General features: G+C 52.4%; 1 protein-coding gene across 7 annotated transcripts in view; it reads left to right on the top strand.

Annotated features, from left to right (window-relative positions):
• TMCO4 (transmembrane and coiled-coil domains 4) overlaps positions 1-20719 on the top strand; it is a 115849-nt gene that overhangs the window by 35258 nt on the left and 59872 nt on the right. For all 7 annotated transcript variants that reach the window (XM_020899217.2, XM_070458816.1, XM_070458817.1 and 4 more), the window contains 3 exons: positions 2398-2572; positions 3307-3334; positions 14342-14474. In XM_020899217.2, the coding sequence (XP_020754876.2) occupies positions 2398-2572; positions 3307-3334; positions 14342-14474 (336 nt within the window). The remainder of the gene's footprint in view (positions 1-2397; positions 2573-3306; positions 3335-14341; positions 14475-20719) is intronic.

Raw genomic sequence — 20719 nt, 5'->3', positions numbered from 1 at the left:
ATGAGATGCTTCTCTACATCCCAGGCTTTCTCCATGGACATAGGGCCAGGCCACGCCACTGCCCTCAGCCCCAAACCCTTTCTGCATACATGTTGATGCATAAATAATACTTGATTCACTTAGTCATCCCTGCCCCCCCATTCACACCCACACATCACCCCAGGGTAATTCCAGTAATTCCAGCGGGGTAAATCATAATGATTGTAATAGCAGTAGCTGACATTTATTGAGGGTTATCATGTGCCAGGTGCTTTTATCTTGTGATTTGATCTTTCCGGCCAGTCTCTGAAGCAGCCCTGTCATCATCCTCACTTTACAACGAGGAAGACGAAGCTGGGAGGGGTGAAGGAGGCCGTGAAGCCGGTCGCCCAGGGAGCCGGGCTCTCCCCAGGGTCGGATTTCAGAGCCCAGCTCAGCCCTCTTCACTGCCTGCCTTGGTCACCTTGTAAATAAAATAGTGATGCTGGGACTTCCCTGGTGGTCCAGTGACTTAGACTCTGCGCTTCCAATGCAGGGGGATCAGGTTCAACCCCTGGTCAGGGAATCAGATCCCACACACTGCAACTAAGACCCAGTGCAGCCAAATGAATAAATACATTTTTTTCCTTTAATTTTAAATAAAATAGTGATGCTGACCAATGTTAATTATCTACTGCATGCCAGGCCTTGCTTGGGGTGCTTTATATGTAGCTTCTCATTTAATCCTCAAGCAGTTTTACGAAGTTGGTCTGTTACACCCCTTTGCAGATACGGAAACCGAGGCACAGAGAGGCCAAGTTACTTTCACAGCCTCTCTCAGCAGTGAGGGACGTTTCCCCGGCCGCTGCGGGGGCTGCCCGCGTGGCCTGGGCCTGCCTCAGCTGCAGAGAGCCACCCTGCCCAGGGTTCTGCCTGCTTCCTGGGGCAGCTGTTGTCCGATGACTGTCTGACGTGAGGGTGTGAAGGCCCAGCCCTCTCGCCCCACTGGGGGCAGCTCTCAAGGGTCACCCAATCTTCAGATCTCCCCACAGGGTCAGCTGAGACTTCTGTTGAGACTGGATCTCAGCTCCCTCCCGCCCTCCGAGTTCATCCTCCCTGCCCATCCACAGGTGTTGACCCCAGGGAATCCCCAGTAATCATTTCAGAGCTACTTCCTGGGGAGCTGCACCAAAACGGTGGTGTTCCCAGGATTTGCACCTGAGTCCCGCACCCACTCGCATGGCCCACCCTGCAGAGATCTCTCTGCTCGGGCTTCGGCAGCAGCGGCTCTGAGGAATGGGCTGGGTGTGCTGCCTGGGATCCATGGAGACCAGAGCCAAGCGGGGCCAGTGGGGAGCCTCCTCAGGTCACCCCCACGACCAGGGAACTCAGCTTGTTTCTGGGAAACCTTTTCTCGGAACTTCTCTAATCACCTCCTGTCTGATTCTCCTGCTCCACATCCCAGTGGTAGCTTGGAATCAAAGCCTGATGTGGGCTCTGCCAGGGTCCCCAAGATGCCACGAAAGTGAACAAGTGTTAGTCACTCAGTCCTGTCTGACACTTTGAGACTCATGGACTGTAGCCCACCAGGCTCCTGTGTCTGTGTAATTCTCCAAGCAGGAATACTGGAGTGGGTAGCCATTCCCTTCTCCAGGGGATCTTCCCTACCCGGGGATCAAACCTGGGTCTCCTGCATTGCAAGCAGATTCTTTACTGTCTGAACCACCAGGGAAGTCCCCCCAAGATGCCATGGGCTTCCTGCATCTCCTGGGGTCCCTTCTGCCCTGGAGTACCCCATCCATCCCCCACTCAGGGATCCCATGGGACTCAGCTGAAATACTCACTATGGACAGAGACCCCCACGGTGGTGGTGGGCACAGTGGGAGGACAGACTTACTCCGCACTTTGTCCACTTCTGTGGCAGCCGACCTGTTTCTAGAAAGCCTGTCCGTGGCTGTTTCCAACAGCAGGAGGTCTCCATCTGCAGGAAGCCTTTTCTGGTCGCTGCCCCTCACCTCCCAGGTGGATTCAGGGCCCCCTCTCTGGACTCATCAGGGCTGGATTCCTGCCTCTGTCCTAGCGTGTCCCACGGTGCTAGATCAGTTAGTTCCATCTGGGTCTCTACCCCTCTATGAGCTTCTCATCCAAGACCCGTCTTGCTCATTTTTGATTTCACAGCCCTCAGGACAGGCTGGGCTCAGGGTGTTTGGTCGGTAACTAACTGCTCATTGCCCTCATTCCTGTGGTTTATCAGCTCCTGTGGTCAAAGTGTTGGTGGAGTAAGCTCAGATCCACTCTCCTGAAATCAGGTTTGGCTCTCCCTATATTCCATGGGCCACAGTTGCCATGGTTTTTATAGATGCCAGTTCTTCACGTCCCTTCACGTGTCTCATCTTGTGAGTTGCATGGTCCAGGATCTCAGCTGGGTTTGTCTTTCAGGTCCTTCTGCACGGACTTTGTGGCTGGCCTGGTGAAGTGGCTGGACCTGTCTGAAGCCGTCTTGCCTACCATGACTGCTTTTGCCAGTGGTCTGGGGGGCGAAGGAGCAGACATGTTTGCTCAAGTGTTGTTGAAGGACCCCGTCTTGAAGGACGACCCCCTGGTGATCACTCAGGTATACCCACTGCCCAGGTAGCAGCTGCTGGGGAGAGTAGGCATCTTCCTCTCAGAGTCGGCCTGAGTATCACTTCTAGTTGTGTGTGGGGAGTTCAAAGATTAAATATTGCATCATAGTATCTGATGATATGATGATCATAGCTAGTGTTGAATTATCATTATTGAATATTTACTATTGCTTAAACAGTGCTTCTTATATGCTAGTACCTTTACTCATATGAACTCATTTAATTCTCAAAGCCATTTTATTAGGTAGGTAAAGTGATCATCCCTATTTTATAGAGGAGGAAATTGAGGCACAGAGAGGTTTAGTAACTTGTTCAAGGTCACACAGCTGATTTGAACCTTGGCCATCTGACTCCAAAGCCCCTGCTCCTGACCATTAAGCTTCGGTGCTTCTTTTCGGAAGCATCAGCTCTGCTGTGTGTCCTCAGGCATGTCACTCACCTGCTCTGTGTGCATTTGAAGCAGGCAGACGCTTGACCCAGGCTCTCAGTGCCAACAGAGCAGATTTAAAGCAGCCCTCCCCGCCCTCATCTGACTGCCTGAAATTCTTACACACGTATGTGGTTATGTGCTTGCTTGTTTGTCTGGCTTGCCACTCAAATGTGGGGCAAAGGTATTTTGTCTGCCTTGTTTTCCCACCGATTGTTAAGAGTCAGTAAATATATGTCCAATGAGCAGGCTGGTTACATGTCAACCTATTGCTAATTCCTGTTACTTTTCCCTCAGGACCTTCTGAGCTTCTCACTCAAGGATGGTGAGTTGGTAGTTTCTAAGTTCCGTCAATCGTGGGCACGTGTCTGCACCTCAGCCAGGGAAGCCAGGGCTGGGTGTTGCCCCCATGGCCCCATGCTGTGGCCTTTTCAGTGCACGAAAGGAGAAGGAAGCCAATAGCGCGGGGGGCTGGGGAGCTGTCCTTTCACGCCAAGCACGAGCGGCGTGATGCTTCTTGCGGTTTTACCGATTCCTCACCACACCCTCCGGTCTCACCTTCTCAGTAGCTCTGGAGCCTGGCTCTTGCCCTTCGATATCTATTCTGCTGACATCAGGGAGAAGGAACACAGAATTGAAAATGACATTCCAACAGCCTCCGCACCGTGTAATAAAGGGACGTTCCAGGGACTTTCCTGGTGGTCCAGCGGTTAAGAATTGGCCTTGTAATGGAGGGGACGTGTCTTCAATCCCTGGTCAGGGGACTAAGATCCCACATGCCATGGGGCAGCTAAGCCCACTCGCCATAACTAGAGAGCATGCACACCTCAACGGAAGTCCCCACGTGCCACAACTAAGACCAACTCAGCCAAATAAACACTTTTTAAAAATAGGAGAAGTTTCCCCGAGTCCCCACCGAAACTCTGGCTCGTGGGGGATTGCAGGGGTAAGAAGTGGAGGAAGGAGAACAGAATTTCACTAGTAGGTGTAGCTCACGCAGGAGTGTGGGCAGGAGAGAGCACTCAGAGGAGGGCCACGGGGCCTGGAGCCACGCAAGCTCTGCACGTCCACAGGGTCCTGGGCGGTTCCCGTGGCGTTTACAGTCTGAGAAGCGCAGCTCTAAAGCTCAAAGCCCAGCCATTTTCCAGCCACGCAGAAGTTTTAACTCCGTATCTCAGCGCTGAATGGGGATCACCCAAGGGTGATCTGGCCCAGCCCCTACTTTCAGTGGGGCACAGCCTGCAGTAACACGTTTTCTTGTAAAAAAAGATTATTTATTTATTTTGGCTGCACTGGGAGACCTGGGTTCAGTCCTTGGGTTGGGAAGATCCCCTCGAGGAGGGTAGGGCAACTCACCGCAGTATTCTTGCCTGGAGAACCCCCAGGAGCAGAGGCGCCTGGCGGTCGCAGAGTCAGACATGGCTGAGCGCAGCACAGCCTGGCACTGGGTCTCACCTGGGGCTCCCAGGATCTTCGCTGCACCGGGGCGTCTTCGCTGCAGCATGCAGGATCTGGTTCTGCAACCAGGGATAGAACGCAGGCCCCCTGCATTGGGAGCACAGGTTCTTACCCACTGGACCACCCGGGCAGTCCCTGAAGAAACGCTTCTGTTTAGCTGACGAGGCCTTGTGGCTGAGCTGTGGTCTGAGGACGTGGTGGAGTTGGTCTGAGAATCCTCAGCGGAATCCCTTTTATTTTTGCAAACTGCACTGAGGGAAGAGTAATAATATTCAATCGTCCTGGACGCCCTTGGCATGAGGGATGGTTTGCCCGGAGGTCTGGGGCACAGGTTTCTGGAGAGCAGGGTAGCCTGTCAGCACACACACACACACACACACACACACACACACGCTCACGTGGTCATCATGATAACGGCAGAGCGCCAGGTCTCGAGCCCTTGCTGTGAGCCCAGGTGGCTGCCGGGGGCCATGCAGACTTGGAGTCCTCCCTGCCCCCTGAGGGGTGCTGGGGGCCTTTGTTCCCATCTTGCGGGTCAGGGTCCTCTTGGATGAGACTCATATTTCCAGCAACTGAGCCCCCGAGAGAGGGAGGGACTTTCCCTGAAGCACACAGTGGCAACTGGCCTTCCAGCAGGAACCAGGTCTCCGGCCTCCCGGGCCAGCTCTCTGTCCCACAGCCTTATCACGGGGGGAAGCAGCTCCTATGTATGCCGGCTCTCCCTTCCGTCTCCCAGAGCCACGTGGATCCTAGCCCACCACCTGTCCACACCTGCCAATCACAGCCCTTCTGAGCGCCCGTGAGCACCCAGGACACCTTATCTCACCGCCCTTTGCTGTGGGTGACCTTGGCCAGGCTCTCACAGAATAGTTAGTATGGGTTTGAAGTGGCCTGTCTGTACTGTCGTCGTCTGGTACTTCATGCCCTCCCAGGGCGTTCTCGTAGGCAGCCTCTAAACTGGCATTCAGTTCAGTTCAGTTCAGTCACTCAGTTGTGTCCAACTCTCTGTGACCCCATCGACTGCAGCACACCAGGCCTCCCTGTCCATCACCAGCTCCCAGAGTTTACTCAGACTGATGTCCATCGAGTCGGTGATGTCATCCCACCATCTCATCCTCTGTCATCCCCTTCTCCTCCAGCCCTCAATCTTTCTCAGCATCAGGATCTTTTCAAATGAGTCAGTTCTTTGCATCAGGTGGCCAAAGTATTGGAGTTTCAGACTGGTATTGCCTTTTAAATTTCTCTTGAGAGGAACCACCACTTGCTAAGCACCTGTTCATGCTGGTGACTGTACCTGGCCCTTGTCAAACATTGTTTCACAACATCCACATCACCATCGTTTCATGTAGACATTCCCACTTCACGGATGAGCGAACTGAGGCTCAGAGAGGTAAAGTAACTGGCCTAAGCTGTTAAGTGGCAGAGCCGAGATTCTAAAATAAGTGCTGTTAACAAAAACCTTCTCAGATTTTACCCCTGGGAGTTGGAGGCATGCAGAGGCATCCCCACGGGAATATAATAATCCCTCATGTCTATGCCGGCTTCCCAGGTGGCGCAGCAGTAGAGAACCTGCTTGCCAAGACAGGAGACTCAGGAGATGCAGATTCAATCCCTGAGTCAGGAAGCTCCCCTGGGGGAGGAAATGGCAACCCACTCCAGTATTCTTGCCTGGAAAATTCCATGGACAGAGAGCTCCGTGGGGTCACAAAGAGTCAGAGAAGACTCAGCAACTGAGCAAGCACGTCTGAAGCATACCAGTCTCTGACAGCATCTGAGGGGTGCCTTTGGTTTGTCTCAAAGCCCCTCCAGAAGCTGGCATCTACAAATAGGAGCAGGGTCAGTGAGACACCAGGTCCCCCAGTGGGAGCAGGTGGAAGAGCTCAAAAGTTCCCCAGGAGGCAGAGGTAGGTAGCCCCTTAAACCATCCAGATGGCCCTCATCGGACACAGGTGGGCCCCGGAGAGATGGCAGGTTCAGCTCCAGCCCACCACAGTGAAGCAAGTCACATGACTACTTGTGGTTTCTTGGTGCATCTAAAAGTTATATTTACACTATACTGTAGCCTATTAAGTGTATAATAACACCATGTCTAAAATGGGGTCACAAAGAGTCGGACATGACTGAGTGACTGAACTGAACTGAAAAAATCCAATGGACAAACTTTAATTTTAAAATGCTGTTGGAAAAAAATGGCACTGATAGACGCTGGATGCAGGGTTGCCATAGACCTTCAATTTGTAAAAAACAAACAGAAAACCAACAAACAAAACGGCACATTGTCGGCAAAGTGCCGTCAGGGTAAAGCGGAAGCCTGTGGCTGAGAAAATGATGCCCAGGGTGGTAGTGGCTACTGTTGTCATGTCCAGCTCTGTCCTTATTAATGAAGAACCAAAGACCAAGACGACAGAGGATGAGGTGGCTGGATGGCATCACCGACTCCATGGACATCAGTTTGAGCAAGCTCCAGGAGTTGGTGATGGACAGGGAAGCATGGCGTGCTGCGGTCCATGGCGTTGCAAAGAGCCGGACACGACTGAGCAACTGAACTGAACTGAAGGACCAAGACCTGGGAGCGCTGGGGGGTCTGCCTGCCTGGTGTTAAAATTCATTGGCAAGTTGCTGAGCATCTCTGCCTCAGTTTCCTTGGGCATCGGATGGGAACCACAGTGCTCTTTCCCTCATGGGGCAGTGGTGAGGATTGAGTGAAATAACCCAGGTCAAGTGCTGAGAACAGGGGGGCACACAGGACGCAGGCCCTGAGTGCCGCAGGGCCGTGGTGGTCGCGGGGAAATGGGAAGCTCCTGGGAACCGGGAAACCCGGACTCTCATCCTGTCTCCAAGACTCTTGTGATGCCAAGTCACCTGACTTCTCTGAACCTCAATTGCAAATACAAAGAGGCGAGAGCTCAGTGCTACTTCAAAGCAAAATAAAACTGTCTGGTCCTAAGAACATAGTCAAGGATCTAATAAGGAGAAGGTCAGTGTCATAGTTGGGCCAGTTGTTTAAGGCCTTTCTCGTATGTTCCATGAGGGTAGAGCGGTTGTCTGGCTTCTTCACCATTGTTTCCCAGCGTCTGCAATGCTGATGGACAGATGGTGGGCATTTAGTGTTTGTTGGCTGGATAGAGGGCTAGTAGAATGGATGGATAGAAGAAAGAATGGGTGGTCTTTCCTTAGACCACAAGCTTAGACACTAGCAAGGTGGTTTGTCTGAACTGTAGGGTTAAGCCATCTTTTTCTGCAGAGACTGAGGGGGTAGGACAGATAGCACAGAAGAAAGCTGTCTGTCTGTGTGGCTGCGTTTCTCTCTGGGTGTGAGGCAGGGTGATTAGTCACGGAATCAGCCCAAGAAACCAACACGAAAAGCTGCACGTCTCAGAACTTCCTGGAAGGTTGACCTTTACTGACGATGTTGGGATCTTAGTCACGGAACGACGCCGTCTTGGCAGCAGTAGGGTGGAATTTCTTTGCACACTAACCATTTTCTTCTCCTCACCCAGTAACAACCCACGAAGACTCTGGCCCACCTAGCTGGAAGAATAAGCCTTTTATGTGTTGAAGGTTAATCTGAATCTGAGCTCACTAAGCCGGGTTTTCACAGCAGCGGCACTGCAGACATTGGGGACTGTATAATTCTTTGTTGTAGGGCCTTGATGTGTCTTGTGGGAGATTTAGCCACATCCCTGGCCTCTTCTCACAGGATGCCAATAGCAGTCCCTGACTTGGGACAACCAGAAATGTTTCCATACTTTACCAGATGCTCTTGGGGTGGGGGTAGGGTACACAGAATGGTCCCCAGTGGAGAACCATTGGTCCAGGACCCACAGTGTGGCCAGGTGGGGCTGGATTACTCGTAGGTCATGGTCTTTATAAGTGACCTAGGAACTTCCCTGGTGGTCCAGTGGTTAAGAACCCGCCCTCTGATGCAGGACTCGTGGGTTCAATCCCTAGTCTGGGAACTAAGATCCCACATGCTGCAGGGCAACTGAGCCCACACCCAGCAACTAGAGAGGCCACGTGATGCCTCAGAGACCCTGAATGCCACAACTAAGGTGCGATGCAGCCTACACAAATAAACAAACAGATAAAAGTTACCCGGTTGCTCTCATGGGTCATGCACACAGATGGTGAACGACTGCATTGTATAATATATAATCCTTAGATCAACTGCTAGAATAGATAACTGTTATCTCCACTGAGAGGAAATTAGGCTCAGGAGGTTAGGTAACCAGAGGTGAAATTTCAAAATAAGTTCCAAATTCCATTTAAGGCAGCGAGTCTCATGGTGAATTATGAGCTAGAGACATAGCTGAATCATGGTTCTCGCCCTCTGTACCCTGAATCTAAAGATAGCATTGGCTCCGGGCGCTGGGACCCAAGGAGGTGCCGGCGCGGGAGACAGAACCACCTTCACTGCAAACTCAGCTCCGCTTCCTGACCCGGTCTTTATGGCTGAATTGCAAAGCCGACCTCGCCGATGAATCAGAAAAGCCTGAGAGGTCGTCTTCAACCGTGTTGGAACGCACATATTGTCACCTGGTGGCCAGGGTCTCCGTCAGGATTCTCAAGATTCGACAAGCTTGTTACCAGTATTGAACTGATTCACCCGTTCAGCCACTAAGAACTGAGCCCCACTGTGTGTGCCAAGCCATCTGCTGGGCGCCGGGAGGAATTCTCCCCAGGGCCAATGCTCATGGGGTGCCTACTGTGTGCCAGCCCTGAGCAGAGCGCTTTATAATTTGTTTCAACCCCTCAACAACACTGGGAGGTAGATGCTGTGCCCCCTGCCCCCTCATTGTACTGACGAGGCCGCGGTGGCCCAGAAAGGGAAATCTGCTGCCTGAGGTCACACCGCTGGGGAGAAGGAGGGCAGGAGTTGAAGCCAGGCATTGTGGTTCCAGAGTCTACTCCTATCTTTGGCCATGCAGCATGCGGGATCTTAGTTCCCCTACCCGGGATCGAACCCATGCCCCCGGCAGTGGAAGCTTGGGGTCTTAACCACTGGACCTGCCAGGGAAGATCCCCAGCGTGCCCTCTTGACTGGTGTTCCCCTTCCCACGAGGAGATGAAGTGATGGAGCCCTCGTCCTTACAGCTGCCTCTAAGGGGATTTGATGAGGCCAGAATCACAAGCGAGCACCCCATGTGGCAGGGTCAGGAGGAGCGGCCAGACGGGCCGGCATCTAAGAAGGTGGAGCTGGAGGAAGGTCTCAGAAGAGCCCCCTCGGCTCCCAGGACCACTGGCCTTGAACTACGTTTGTTGCCACCCAAGCGTCCCTCATTGTCCCCCCAGAACGAGCCTCGAACAGGCAGGAGTCATACCCGGAACCATCTGAGGTCAAGTCCTGCCCTGAGTCAGGGAGCATCTTAGAAGCCCCACCCTCCAGCCACGCTCTCCCCACCAGTGTGAACACCCTGACTTGTAAGTCAGCCCAGCACCCCGTGTGGGGGCCCGGGGGGCATGGGACTGGAGGTAGGTGTGGTTTCTTTGTATGAAAAAATTTCACTGAGGGTGAAACTGGGTATTAATATTCCGAATGCTATGTAACATGTACAATTAGAAAAGATAGGGGGAGGCCTTCCGTGGTGGTCCAGTGGCTAGGAATCCACGCTCCCAATGTAGGGGGACTGGGTTTGATCCCTGATCAAGGAAACACGATCCTATATGCCGGATGCCACAGCTAAGACTCAGCCCAAGTAAATAAATAAATAGAAAATAAGAAGAGAAGAGTTGGGGGAATTCCCTGGCAGTTCAGTGGCTAGGACTCAGCGCTTTACACTGCTGGGACCCAGGTTCAATCCCTGGTTGGAGAACTAAGATCCCTCGAGCCACATGGCACAGCAAAAAGAAGAAGAAAAATTGGTCCATCGAGGGATGGCAGTGCGGTGGGCTGGGTAACTGGCTGTGTGAACGTGGCCTGAGAGTGACCTCGGACCCTAAGGGAGCGGTGAGACAGGTCCCCAGGCTGACTCAGCAGCTCACAGCCTCACCCCAGCAGTCCTTCTTCCTAGCATCCAAGGATCTAGGAAACACAACAATTTATCATGAAAAGGGTGCTGTCAGCCACCCTTTCTTGACCACAGTCCGTGGGTGGCAAAGAGTTGAACAAGATGAAATGACTAACACTTCCACTTTCCAGCCACCTTTATCTGAGGACTAATTTATAGAGCCACGTTGTGGCTCAGACGGTGAAGAATCCTCCTGCAGTTCAGGAGACCTCAGTTCAATCCCTGGGTCAGGAAGATCCCCTGGAGAAGGGAATGGCAACCCACTCCATTGTTCTTGCCTGGAAAATCCCACGGACAGAGGAGCCTGGTGGGTTACAATCTGTGGGGTCGCAGAGAGTCGGACATGACTGAGCGACTAACACTTTCACTTTCACACTTGACCACTTACTGCATCCTAGGTGCTGGCCAGGTTCATCACATATGTCTTCTCATTACATCTCAACAAAAGCCAGATTAAAAAGATAGTCTTGTCCCCATGGTACAGATGAGGAAACTGAGGCTCAGAGAGGTCAAGAAACTTGTCTGAAGCCGTTTAGCTCTAAAGGTAATCAGATGAACCTTCAAATGCCAGTCTGCATGGCAACTGCCTGAGTTTCTGCCTGGGTTCCTTCCCTTTGGTCTTGAGGGCAGCACCACCCCCCCTCCAAGGGAAAGGCTTGGCAGTGGTCTCTTCCCAAAGGTCTGGGATGCTGCTGCTCTCCCCGGGGAGGCATGGTCAACCCCAGGCTGGTCACCCCAGCTCCCGAACTCAGAGTCATGCTGGCAGCAGGGGCTGGTTCAGTGCCTGGCGGTGGGGGTTGTCCTGCTGAGGGTGTACCCCCGAGGAGGCGCCTGTGGCTATGCAGGGAAGGTGGGGCTTATCGTGCCTGGGGTGCACCTGGCATTGAGTGCCACGCTTCACGGGTGCTGTTCACCCTTAATGCACAGCACAGTGTTAGACGGTGAGGTTCAAAGTACAGTAGCTTCTCTGTTGAGATAAGGGCGAGAGAAGGAACCCAGGGGTGTGAGTTCTAACCCTGGGTCTGTCCAAACACTCTGGGTGACTTTGAACTTGTCCCTTGCTCCTCCTAGGCCAGAGGGACCAGCTGGACTCCAAGGGTGGAGACTGGGGTGGGCACTTGAGCTGCCCAGCGCTGAAGGCTGGTGTTACTCCGGCTCAGCTCAGGGCAGAGTTCGTGTCCCCCTCCAAGATTTTCCAGAGAATAGACTGCCTGGGTGCAGGGTCATTTGTATGTGTGCCTGTGGCCCATAGCCTCGGGCTCTGCCTAGGATGGTATTGTTCAATCGCTAAGTCACGTCTGATTCTGCAACCCCATGGACTGCAGCACGCCAGGCTTCCCTGTCCTTCAATATGTCCTGGAGTTTGCTCAGATTCATGTCCATTGAGTCGGTGATGCCATCCAACCATCTCTTCCTCTACCACCCGCTTCCCCTTTTGCCTTCAGACTTTTCCCAGCCTCAGGGTCTTTTCCAAGGAGTCAGTTCTTCACATCAGGTGGACAAAGTATTGGGGCTTCAGCTTCAGCCTCAGTCCTTCCAATGAATATTCAAGACTGATTTCCTTTAGGATGGACTGGTTTGATCTCCTTGCAGTCCAAGGGACTCTCAAGAGTCTTCTCCAACACCACAGTTCAAAAGCATCAATTCTTTGGTGCTCAGCTTTCTTTATGGTCCAACTCTCACATCCATACATGACCACTGGAAAAACCCTTGCTTTGTCTAGACAGACCTTTGTTGGCAAAGTAATGTCTCTACTTTTCAATATGCTGTCTTCGTTTGTCGTAGCTTTTCTTCCAAGGAGCAGGTGTCTCTTAATTTCACAATTGGGAGGATTAGCAGTCACGACTGCAAGCCTGTCGGGTGGCGCCCGGCATCTTTAGGAGCACCCTGGATGCTGGTTTCCTTCCCTGCAGAAGTCGCAGGAGAAGGAGTCTTCATCATACTGCTGCTTCTCGGCATGAGTGCCCCAGACCTTCTGAGATCAGGGGTTTGCTAGCTAGAACACGTGCAAGGGCCCTGGGGCAGGAATGAGCTTGTCTTCTTGGTGGGACAAACCCTGGTGTGTGAAATAGGGACCAGTAGAACGTGAGGTGGGAGACGGTGGTAGGAAGGGGTCAGATGGTGTACAGCCTTGCAGACCATGGGGGGAAATTGTGGATTTTATTCCAAGTGCATTGTGGAGTTTCAAGTCAGGAAAGAGAAACTCCCACATTTGTGACTTTTATCTTTCAAGCTCTATGTGGCAAGTGGAGTGTGGGGGCAAGGGTGAAAGTGAGGTGGCTGGTGAAGCGCTGCGGCTGTCCCAGTGGCCATGACAGCAGAGATGGGGCACTGCGCTCAGACTCGGGGTGCGTTTTGGGGGGGCAGCTGTCAGTATTACCTGGTATCCTGGGTGTCAGGGGAAGGGCGACAAGAAAAATCAAGAATGATGCCCAGGCTTTTGGCCTGAGCCCCAGGTTGGGCTGTTTATTGAGACAGGATGGATTGGCCCTTAAGGAGTCAGTCAGTTGCCTGGCAAGTTGTCCTGGGTAGCCCGGGATTCCTGCCACCGCCCCCCACCCCCCACTCACCACCTGCCTGAAGTAGAAACTCAGCTCCAAGTCCAGCAGTCTGGCTGTCAAGGTCCTTGATATGACCCGTCCACGAGGCTGACATTCCAGAGTCCCTTGCTCAAGAATACCTTGGAAGCTTTTAATCACCTGGCACCTGGCACTTTATATTCCAGAAACTGAATCACGGCAGCCTTGACCAGTGGAGTCTGAATTAATGGCTGATTATCATCACCAGCAATTAATCACCATGGCCAAGGCTTATTAATTTCCATAGCTTCATTATGACCTACGTTCAATGGTCTGTGATCCTAGGAGGGAGCAGGGAGCTCCCTTATTCTTGGAACATCAGCTGATCAGTAACCCCAAGACGTGACCTGCTGTTTCCCAGCATGCAGCCAGATCTGCCTCCAGGGAGGCAGCTGAGGGCAGTGGGACAAGCCCTGCCAGACTGCAGCTCGCTCTGAGGCTCCTTGTTCCGGGGAGGACTGCAGAAGTACCACGCAGCATTGCAGACGCCCAGCAGAGGAGGCTGGTTCTGCAGTATTCATAGAGGGCTCCTCGTGGGCCCGGAGTCCTCTGCTTGAAACTTTGTGAGATGACTGTCACAATTTCTACTTCTACCTGAGCGAAGGCGAATGACCCCTATCTGGGTCATTAACTGAACACTTATTCTTTATGTCGGGTGCTCTCCTAAGGACTAGAGAACACACAGGTTTATACATACAGGGTTTATGCTTCATGGGGAGAGACAAAACAAAAGTAAATGATGTCAGACTTGGGCAAGCTCTGTGTGGAATGATACACAAGGCAGAGGGGTGGAGTGATGTGTGTCGGGGTCAGGAAGGCCACTCTGGGACAGGGGGCGTTGGAACAGGGACTTGAAGGAGGAGAAGGAGACCCACAAGATCAGGGGAACAAGCCTCCCAAGTGGTGGAAACAGCCCAAGAGCAAAGGCCCTGTAGCAGGAACATTCTAGAAGGTGAGGTCATGGAGTGGGCCAGGGGCCTAGTAGTCAGTGTGGAGTGGGATTTGGTTTTAATCATGACATCACCTCCTTAAACAGCTTTGGGATGTGAACATTTGAAATTTGCTAATTTGGCCAGTGAAAAACGCCACCTTGCTTCTGATTCACGTTTGTAATAGTTACACACTGCTCTGCCCCAGAAGCTGTGCTCCTGTTAAATGGGCCGGCTGTCGGGGGCGCCCTGCGTCTGGGACGCGTCTCGGGTTTGGGTCTCATCCATCATACTGTGGTGAACATCTCTGTGCTTGGGAGCTGAACTGACCCCCTACTCTCTCTCTCTCTCTCTCGAGGACGCTACGATGCTCGGGCCCGCGTCCTCATCTGCCACATGGCCTCCCTCCTCCGAGCGCCCTTGGAGGAGCTGGACCTCCTGGAAGAGACCTTCCTCGAGAGCCTGAAGGAAACCAGAGAGGAGGACTCTGAGTAAGGAGCCTGGTGGCCCTGGCCCCGCCTGTCGGGAACAGAGGCCTTCCACTTCTCAGATAGCAGAGTCCAGTCTGCCCCTCCGCCCGCCTGTCTGGAATCTCGGATTTCCACTCCAGTGGACCTCCACCCATTGAGAGACCCTGAATGGAGAATCCCGGTGTAGCCCAGACTTGCTGGTGACCTTAGCACGTCACTTGCCCTCTCTGGCCTCCACCCTCATCTGTAGGAGAGGGGGATGGAGCGGATGATCACTCAGAGCCCTGAGTCTGTGCCTTTAACAGCCTGTGGCCCTGACAGCTCACCGCGCGTCAGCTCTTATGACACCCTGTCCATGGGTCAGAGTGGCCAGGCTTCTGACACCTGTTTATTTTTTGACCTTGGACAGGTGGCCCCCCTTTCTCTAAGCCGTAATATTCTTATCTGTAGAATAGGAATGAGAATAACACCCTCCTAGGGTCGTTCTGGAGAAAACACACAATTGTATTATCAAGTGCTTGGCCCAGTGCTGGCACGCGGCAAGGGTTCCAAACCCAGGAGTCCTTACCTTCCCCACACGCCCCCATGCCTGCCAAGGCTGATAGGCTTTGCTCTCTGTGTGGTCAGGTGTGTGTCGAGGGAAATTCTCCTGGCAAACTTGGCCAGACCTCAGCTCTTTGTCGAACACCCTACACAGGATCTGATCCCAGAGTAATAGATCAGTCCCAATCACAGCCTAACTGCATGCTCCTTGCAACCAGGCACATCTCCCAGCCTTGAGTTTTGTTCAGCCACGAAGGCTTTCTTTGAGCAGCCAGACTGTGCCAGTTCAACCCAGCTGAGAATTTAGCTTTGAAGCCAAGCTCAGAACTGGATCCGCCCTGCCCCCGCCCCGGGTTTGTAGGGCAAAGGGAGGGGGTTGTTTCCTTGAGAAAGAAGGAAAGTTAATCTGTCGAAATAACCCCAAAATAGCCTTGTTTTGACTCCCAGAACTATGTCAGTAAAGAAAGACCTGGACCCAGGCCAGTGACCATAGTCACAAGGGCTGCCCAGAACCTTTGGATATGTTGGACATTTGTACCATTTCAAGTATGTCTTGAAATGAAAGAAACTCTTGAGGATTGTTTGGAAATCTGTTGTCAGAAAAACCGTATTACCCAGAGGTTCTGTTCCGAGAATACCAGTCATGCCAGATCAGGAGCTGTGAAACAGTCCACCTCTGCCACTTAGCAGCCATGTGATCCTGAGCAAGTTAATTAATTTCTCTGAACCTCAGTTTCCTCACATGCAAATGGGGATAATAATAGCACCCTCTTCAAAGGGTTCATGTGGGGCTTAAGTGGAGTTTCCATATGTACAGTGCTTCGAGCAGGCCTTGCAGAATTGTGTGTGTGTGTGTGTTCAGTTGCCAAGTCGTGTCTGACTCTTTGTGACCCCATGGACTCTAGCCTGCCAGGCTCCTCTGTCCATAGGGATTCTCCTGGCAAGAATACTAGAGGGGGTTGCCACGCCCTCTTCCTCCAGGGGATCTTCATGACCCAGGGACTGAACCCATGTCTCCTACATCTCCTGCATTGGCCTGGGAAGCTCTGCACAAAGTTACTAGTTGATAAATAGCAATATCTGCTAACATACCAAAAGAATTGATGCTTTCAAATTGTGCTGAAGAAGACTCTTGAGAGTCCCCTGGGCAGCAAGGAGATCAAACCAGTCCATCCTTAAGGAAATCAACTCTGAATATTCATTGGAAGGACAGATGCTGAAGCTGAAGCTCCAATCCTCTGGCTACCTGATATGAAGAGCCAACTCACTGGAAAAGACCCTGATGCTGGAAACGATTGAGGGTGGGAGGAAAAGGGGACAACAGGGGATGAGATGGTTGGATGGCATCACCGACTCAATAGACATGAGTTTGAGCAAGCTCTGGGAGATGGTGAAGGACAGGGAGGCCTGGCGTGCTGCAGTCCATGGGGTTGCAAAGTCGGACACAACTTGGAGACTGAGCAACAGCATTGCTGTTATTTCAGTGTGGGGCCACCTTCTTGGGGAAATACTCCACAGGTGTCATTTTTGAAACTAAATTTTAGGGACTTCGGTGACCTCTAGTTTCCATCTGTGGTCTCTGAAAGAATCTGGGACCCAGGGAAAGCCCAGGGACTGGTCAGCCAAGCAGCCTGGTTCTCTGACTCTGCTGATGAGTCTTTGTGGCCCTGGGCCCATTGCTTTCCCTCTCTGGCATCAGCAACCATGTTTTCACCTGTCCAAGAAGAGGATCGAATTGCGTGTAGGTGTCTTTTACCCCTGAGGTTTTGTGTTTCTGCACGGTGAGCTTCTTGGCACCCAGGGGCGGTCCTTTGCAGCTGGGGTTCAGAGTGCGATGTCCCCGCCTCTCTGTCCTCGGGGCCTGTCTGAGCCCTGCGGCCATCCGAACCTCCCCTGCTGGTTGGGGGACTTCACTTCTCTGCCTGAGTGTCTTAGTCTCTAGCACAGGGATAGTGATCATATCTCCGTCATAGGGCTGTCCAGAGGGTTAAATTAATTCATTCTTATCAAAAGCTTGGAACAGTCCCTGGCACATAGTAAACAGTGACTGCCAGGCTGGAGGTTGATGCCGAGCCCATCACAATAATGTGGTCCACATCTAACCTTTACTGAGTGCTCTCTCGATGCCGGTACAAGATACCGGCTCGTTAGCATTTTGCTGCAGTCCCCTGAGGCTTTGGCAGAGGAAGGAACGCAAGGTCAGAGGGTGACGTCACTCGCCCAGGGTGCCCAGGTGATCGGAGACACTGTCCGATTCAGCTTCCTTATCCAGTCTGAACATCACTCACTGCATCCCCTCCAGGCGTGGCTGGGAACCCCGTTTCCTCCTTAGTTCTGAAGAAGCCAGCAAAGATCATTCTTCTATGGGCTTTCTGAGCTTTTACTCGGAATGTGTCTCTAGACTCCCCAGAGATAAGCACCCCCTCTCTGTTGACTGGAGAAAGTGATTAAAAAGAAAAAAAGAAAAGGGTGGACTTCCTGGTGGTATGGTGGATAAGAATCCACCTGCCAACATAGGAGTCACGGGCTGTGTCCTCGGTGTGGGAAGATCCCATGTGCTGCGGGGCAGCTAAGCCCGTGTGCCTCACTCAGCCCCCTCCAGGGCCCGAGAGCCACAAGTATGTGCAGCTACTGAAGCCAGTGCCCCTAGAACCTCGCACCTGGGGTCCGCAGCAAGGGAAGCCGCTGCAGTGAGAAGCTGCGCCCCACATCTGGAGAGTAGCCCCCCACTCTCCAAAACTAGAGAAAGCCCGCTCACAGCAATGAAGACCCAGTGCAGTCATAAAGAAATAATTCTGGAAAAAACAGGAAGGGTGACGATGAGGACAGAAAAGCGGGAGGAACCCCCTCTCACAGGAGATAAGGTGGCCATGAGGGAAATTTCTCTGTGGGGCCGTGAGATGAGCAGTGTGGTTGTCTGCTCCTCACAAGGTAGCTGTGACTTCAGCCTGGGATTTAGCCCTAATCTGCATTTTTGGCTTCAGCCTTTGACAGCTCAGTTGGTAAAGAATCCACCAGCAACGCAGGAGACCTGGGTTCGATCCCTGGGTTGGGAAGATCCCCTGGAGAAGGGAAAGGCAACCCACTCTAGTATTCTGGCCTGGAGAATTCCATGGACTGTATAGTCCATGGGGTTGCAAAGAGTTGGACACGACTGAGCGACTTTCGCTTCTGTCTTTGGGAGGCTGCCTGAACTCCAGCTCAAGGTCACTTCCGGCATCCCAGGTCGTGAGTGTGGCCAGTGGCTCTGTGATGGCACAGGCGGCCATGGCGCCTCACCAGCAGGCAAAGTCAGGAATAGGAACAAGGCTTCATTTGGATTTAATGTCGTGCTCTGAATTCTCACTTCCCAGTACGGGAGCATCAGAGATGTGACTCACAGCCAGTATCTCCTCTTGTTTAAATTCAGTCAGGCAGGGACCTCCCTGGGATTTGTTCTAATATCCCAGAAGTTTCATTCTTGATGGTGAGTGACCTGAACTCTGGCTAAATATTTTATTTAGCCAAAATGTATTTGCCCTCTGGCTGTCATAGACATGGACGATGAGCAGGGCAATAGATCACTGCAGTGAGATGTTCACCTCCAAATCTTTCTTTCCGAGGAGCATCTTCTGAGCCCCATCGGGTGCCAGTCCCAGGGCCAGCCACTGAGGGTGGAGTGCAGGAAAGGTTTGATCTGTGTCCTGAAGGTTCACCCCTGCGATTCTCAAACTTGAGATAACCAGAGAGCTTGTCGCAAGTAGTTTCCTCACCCAGGAAGTAGTGCTTTTAACAGCTCCCCACTGGGGATCCTGATGTGGTTGATCCAGAGCCTACCCTTTGAAAATCAATGGTTTAGAATTCCAGACTAATACAGTACAGAGGGTTAGGAAAGTTTGGAATAGGAGCAGTTAGGCAACCTTGAGGCTCAGGGCAGGCTTCCTGGAGGAGGCGACTTTGGGAAGGTGAGTAATGTGTTTATCCAGACAAAGAAAGGTGAGAAGGTCCTTGGCAGCCAAGGGGCAGCAGGAACGCAGGGCTGAGGCGTAGGAGCTGTGCCTGCAGGCAGTTTAGTGTTTCTGGAGGGTAAAGTGAATTGATGACCCATGAGGCTGTGAGGAAGGCAGGGGCAGGTCCCAGGGGGCCTGAGTGTCCCGCTGGAGAAGTGACCCCATCCTCAAGGCAGAGGAGGAGCTAGGAGGGAGGGAGAAACTGGGGCAGACAGTCACGGTTATATTATCCTCCTGCTGACGCTGGTCACCTTCTGGGGCTATCATCTTTTCCAGTCCCGAAGTGAGAAAACTGAAGCTCAGAAAAATCGGGTGAGCTGGTGAGCTCCTGGCAGAGCTGGGCTGAAACCTCTCTGCCCCCCGTTTGCAGAGTGTTTCCCAGGCAGCGACTGTTGGACCAGATACTGCTAGTGGATCTGCAGAGCCAGCTGCTCGTGGCCCCTGCGTGTTCCTCTTGTATGTTCTCCCGGCAGCTGGAATTCCTCCTCAGGCCTTGAACTCTGCTGAAAGCAACTCATTTCCAGCCTTCCCATTTGCCCCAGATGGTGCCAGCAGTTCAGGGCCAAAGTATATCTCCAGCCTGTGTTGAGCAAAGTATCGCAACCGTGGAAAGAACAATGAGAGCAATACACACACTGAATCACTACAGCTTGCCAGTCACCATGTGTGGACTCTCTCCTTTAGCCCCCCCAGTACCCCTGGGAATTCAGGACTATTATTAGCCCCTCTTCATGAATGAGGGAACTCAGACAGGATGAGTTATTTGTACCTAATCCTGAGATTAGTAAGTGGCTCTGTCCATCAGGATAGGCTAGGTTTTGCTGTGGTAACAGATGACCTCCATGTGTCAATGGCTTACAGCAAGAAAAAGGTGCATTTCTTTCAGGTCAGCTGTGGCTTTAGTCCACACTGTCCTGGTCCCAGGATGACAGAGTGATCTTGGTCAACAGTGTTGCTGGTCTCAGGGCAGAGCAGAAGGGGCCTTAGCAGGAAGTGGCACAGATCCCTTCCCCCTACTGGCCGAAGCGGGTCATGGGGCCACTCAGCTCAGCAGGGCAGAGAAGAATCATTTTTCCTTAGGGGGGACCAGCGCAGGGCATAACCGAACATCTGGAGAGCGGTGATGACCCACCACAGCAGAGGGAGGCTCCAACCTACTTTGCAGGGTTTGAAACCTGACTGCAGAACCCAGGCCCTTCATCACCATCGTGTGATGATCGATGCGTGTGGTTCAACCTCTTCCCGCACATCTGAGGGCATGCGATTCAGTCATGGAGAACTGGTTTCTGCTCAGTAGTGAAGCCACCGAGAAGAGCTGGGCTGTACCCCCAGGAGGAGCTTAGGGGACAATTGGTTGAGGTGAGCAGGCCGATAACCAAAATGCACAGCAGGTCTCTGAATGCCCATCTCAAATCCCACTTCTCCTCGCTAACTGGAGGATGAACTGTGTTGCTATTACACGTGGTTCAGGAGGCATGAGGTGGGAAGGAAACAGTTCTGATTGAGGACCGTGTGAGCCTGTTTGCTGACACACAAAAGTACCCACCCGCTGTCCACGCTCCGTAAAAGTCTGTCGATCAAAGGCATGAATTAAATTAAATGTAGTCCACACTGTCTTGGTTCTGGGTCCCAGGATGACAGAGTGATCTTGGTCAACAGTGTTGCTGGTCTCAGGACAGAGCAGGAGACTTAAATTCCTCAGTGAATTTATTTTTTTTTATTTTTTTTTTCCAT

This window comes from Odocoileus virginianus, chromosome 30 (assembly GCF_023699985.2).
Source record: "Odocoileus virginianus isolate 20LAN1187 ecotype Illinois chromosome 30, Ovbor_1.2, whole genome shotgun sequence".
Taxonomy (NCBI): Eukaryota; Metazoa; Chordata; class Mammalia; order Artiodactyla; family Cervidae; genus Odocoileus; species Odocoileus virginianus.
This window is presented reverse-complemented; position numbering and strand designations above follow the sequence as displayed.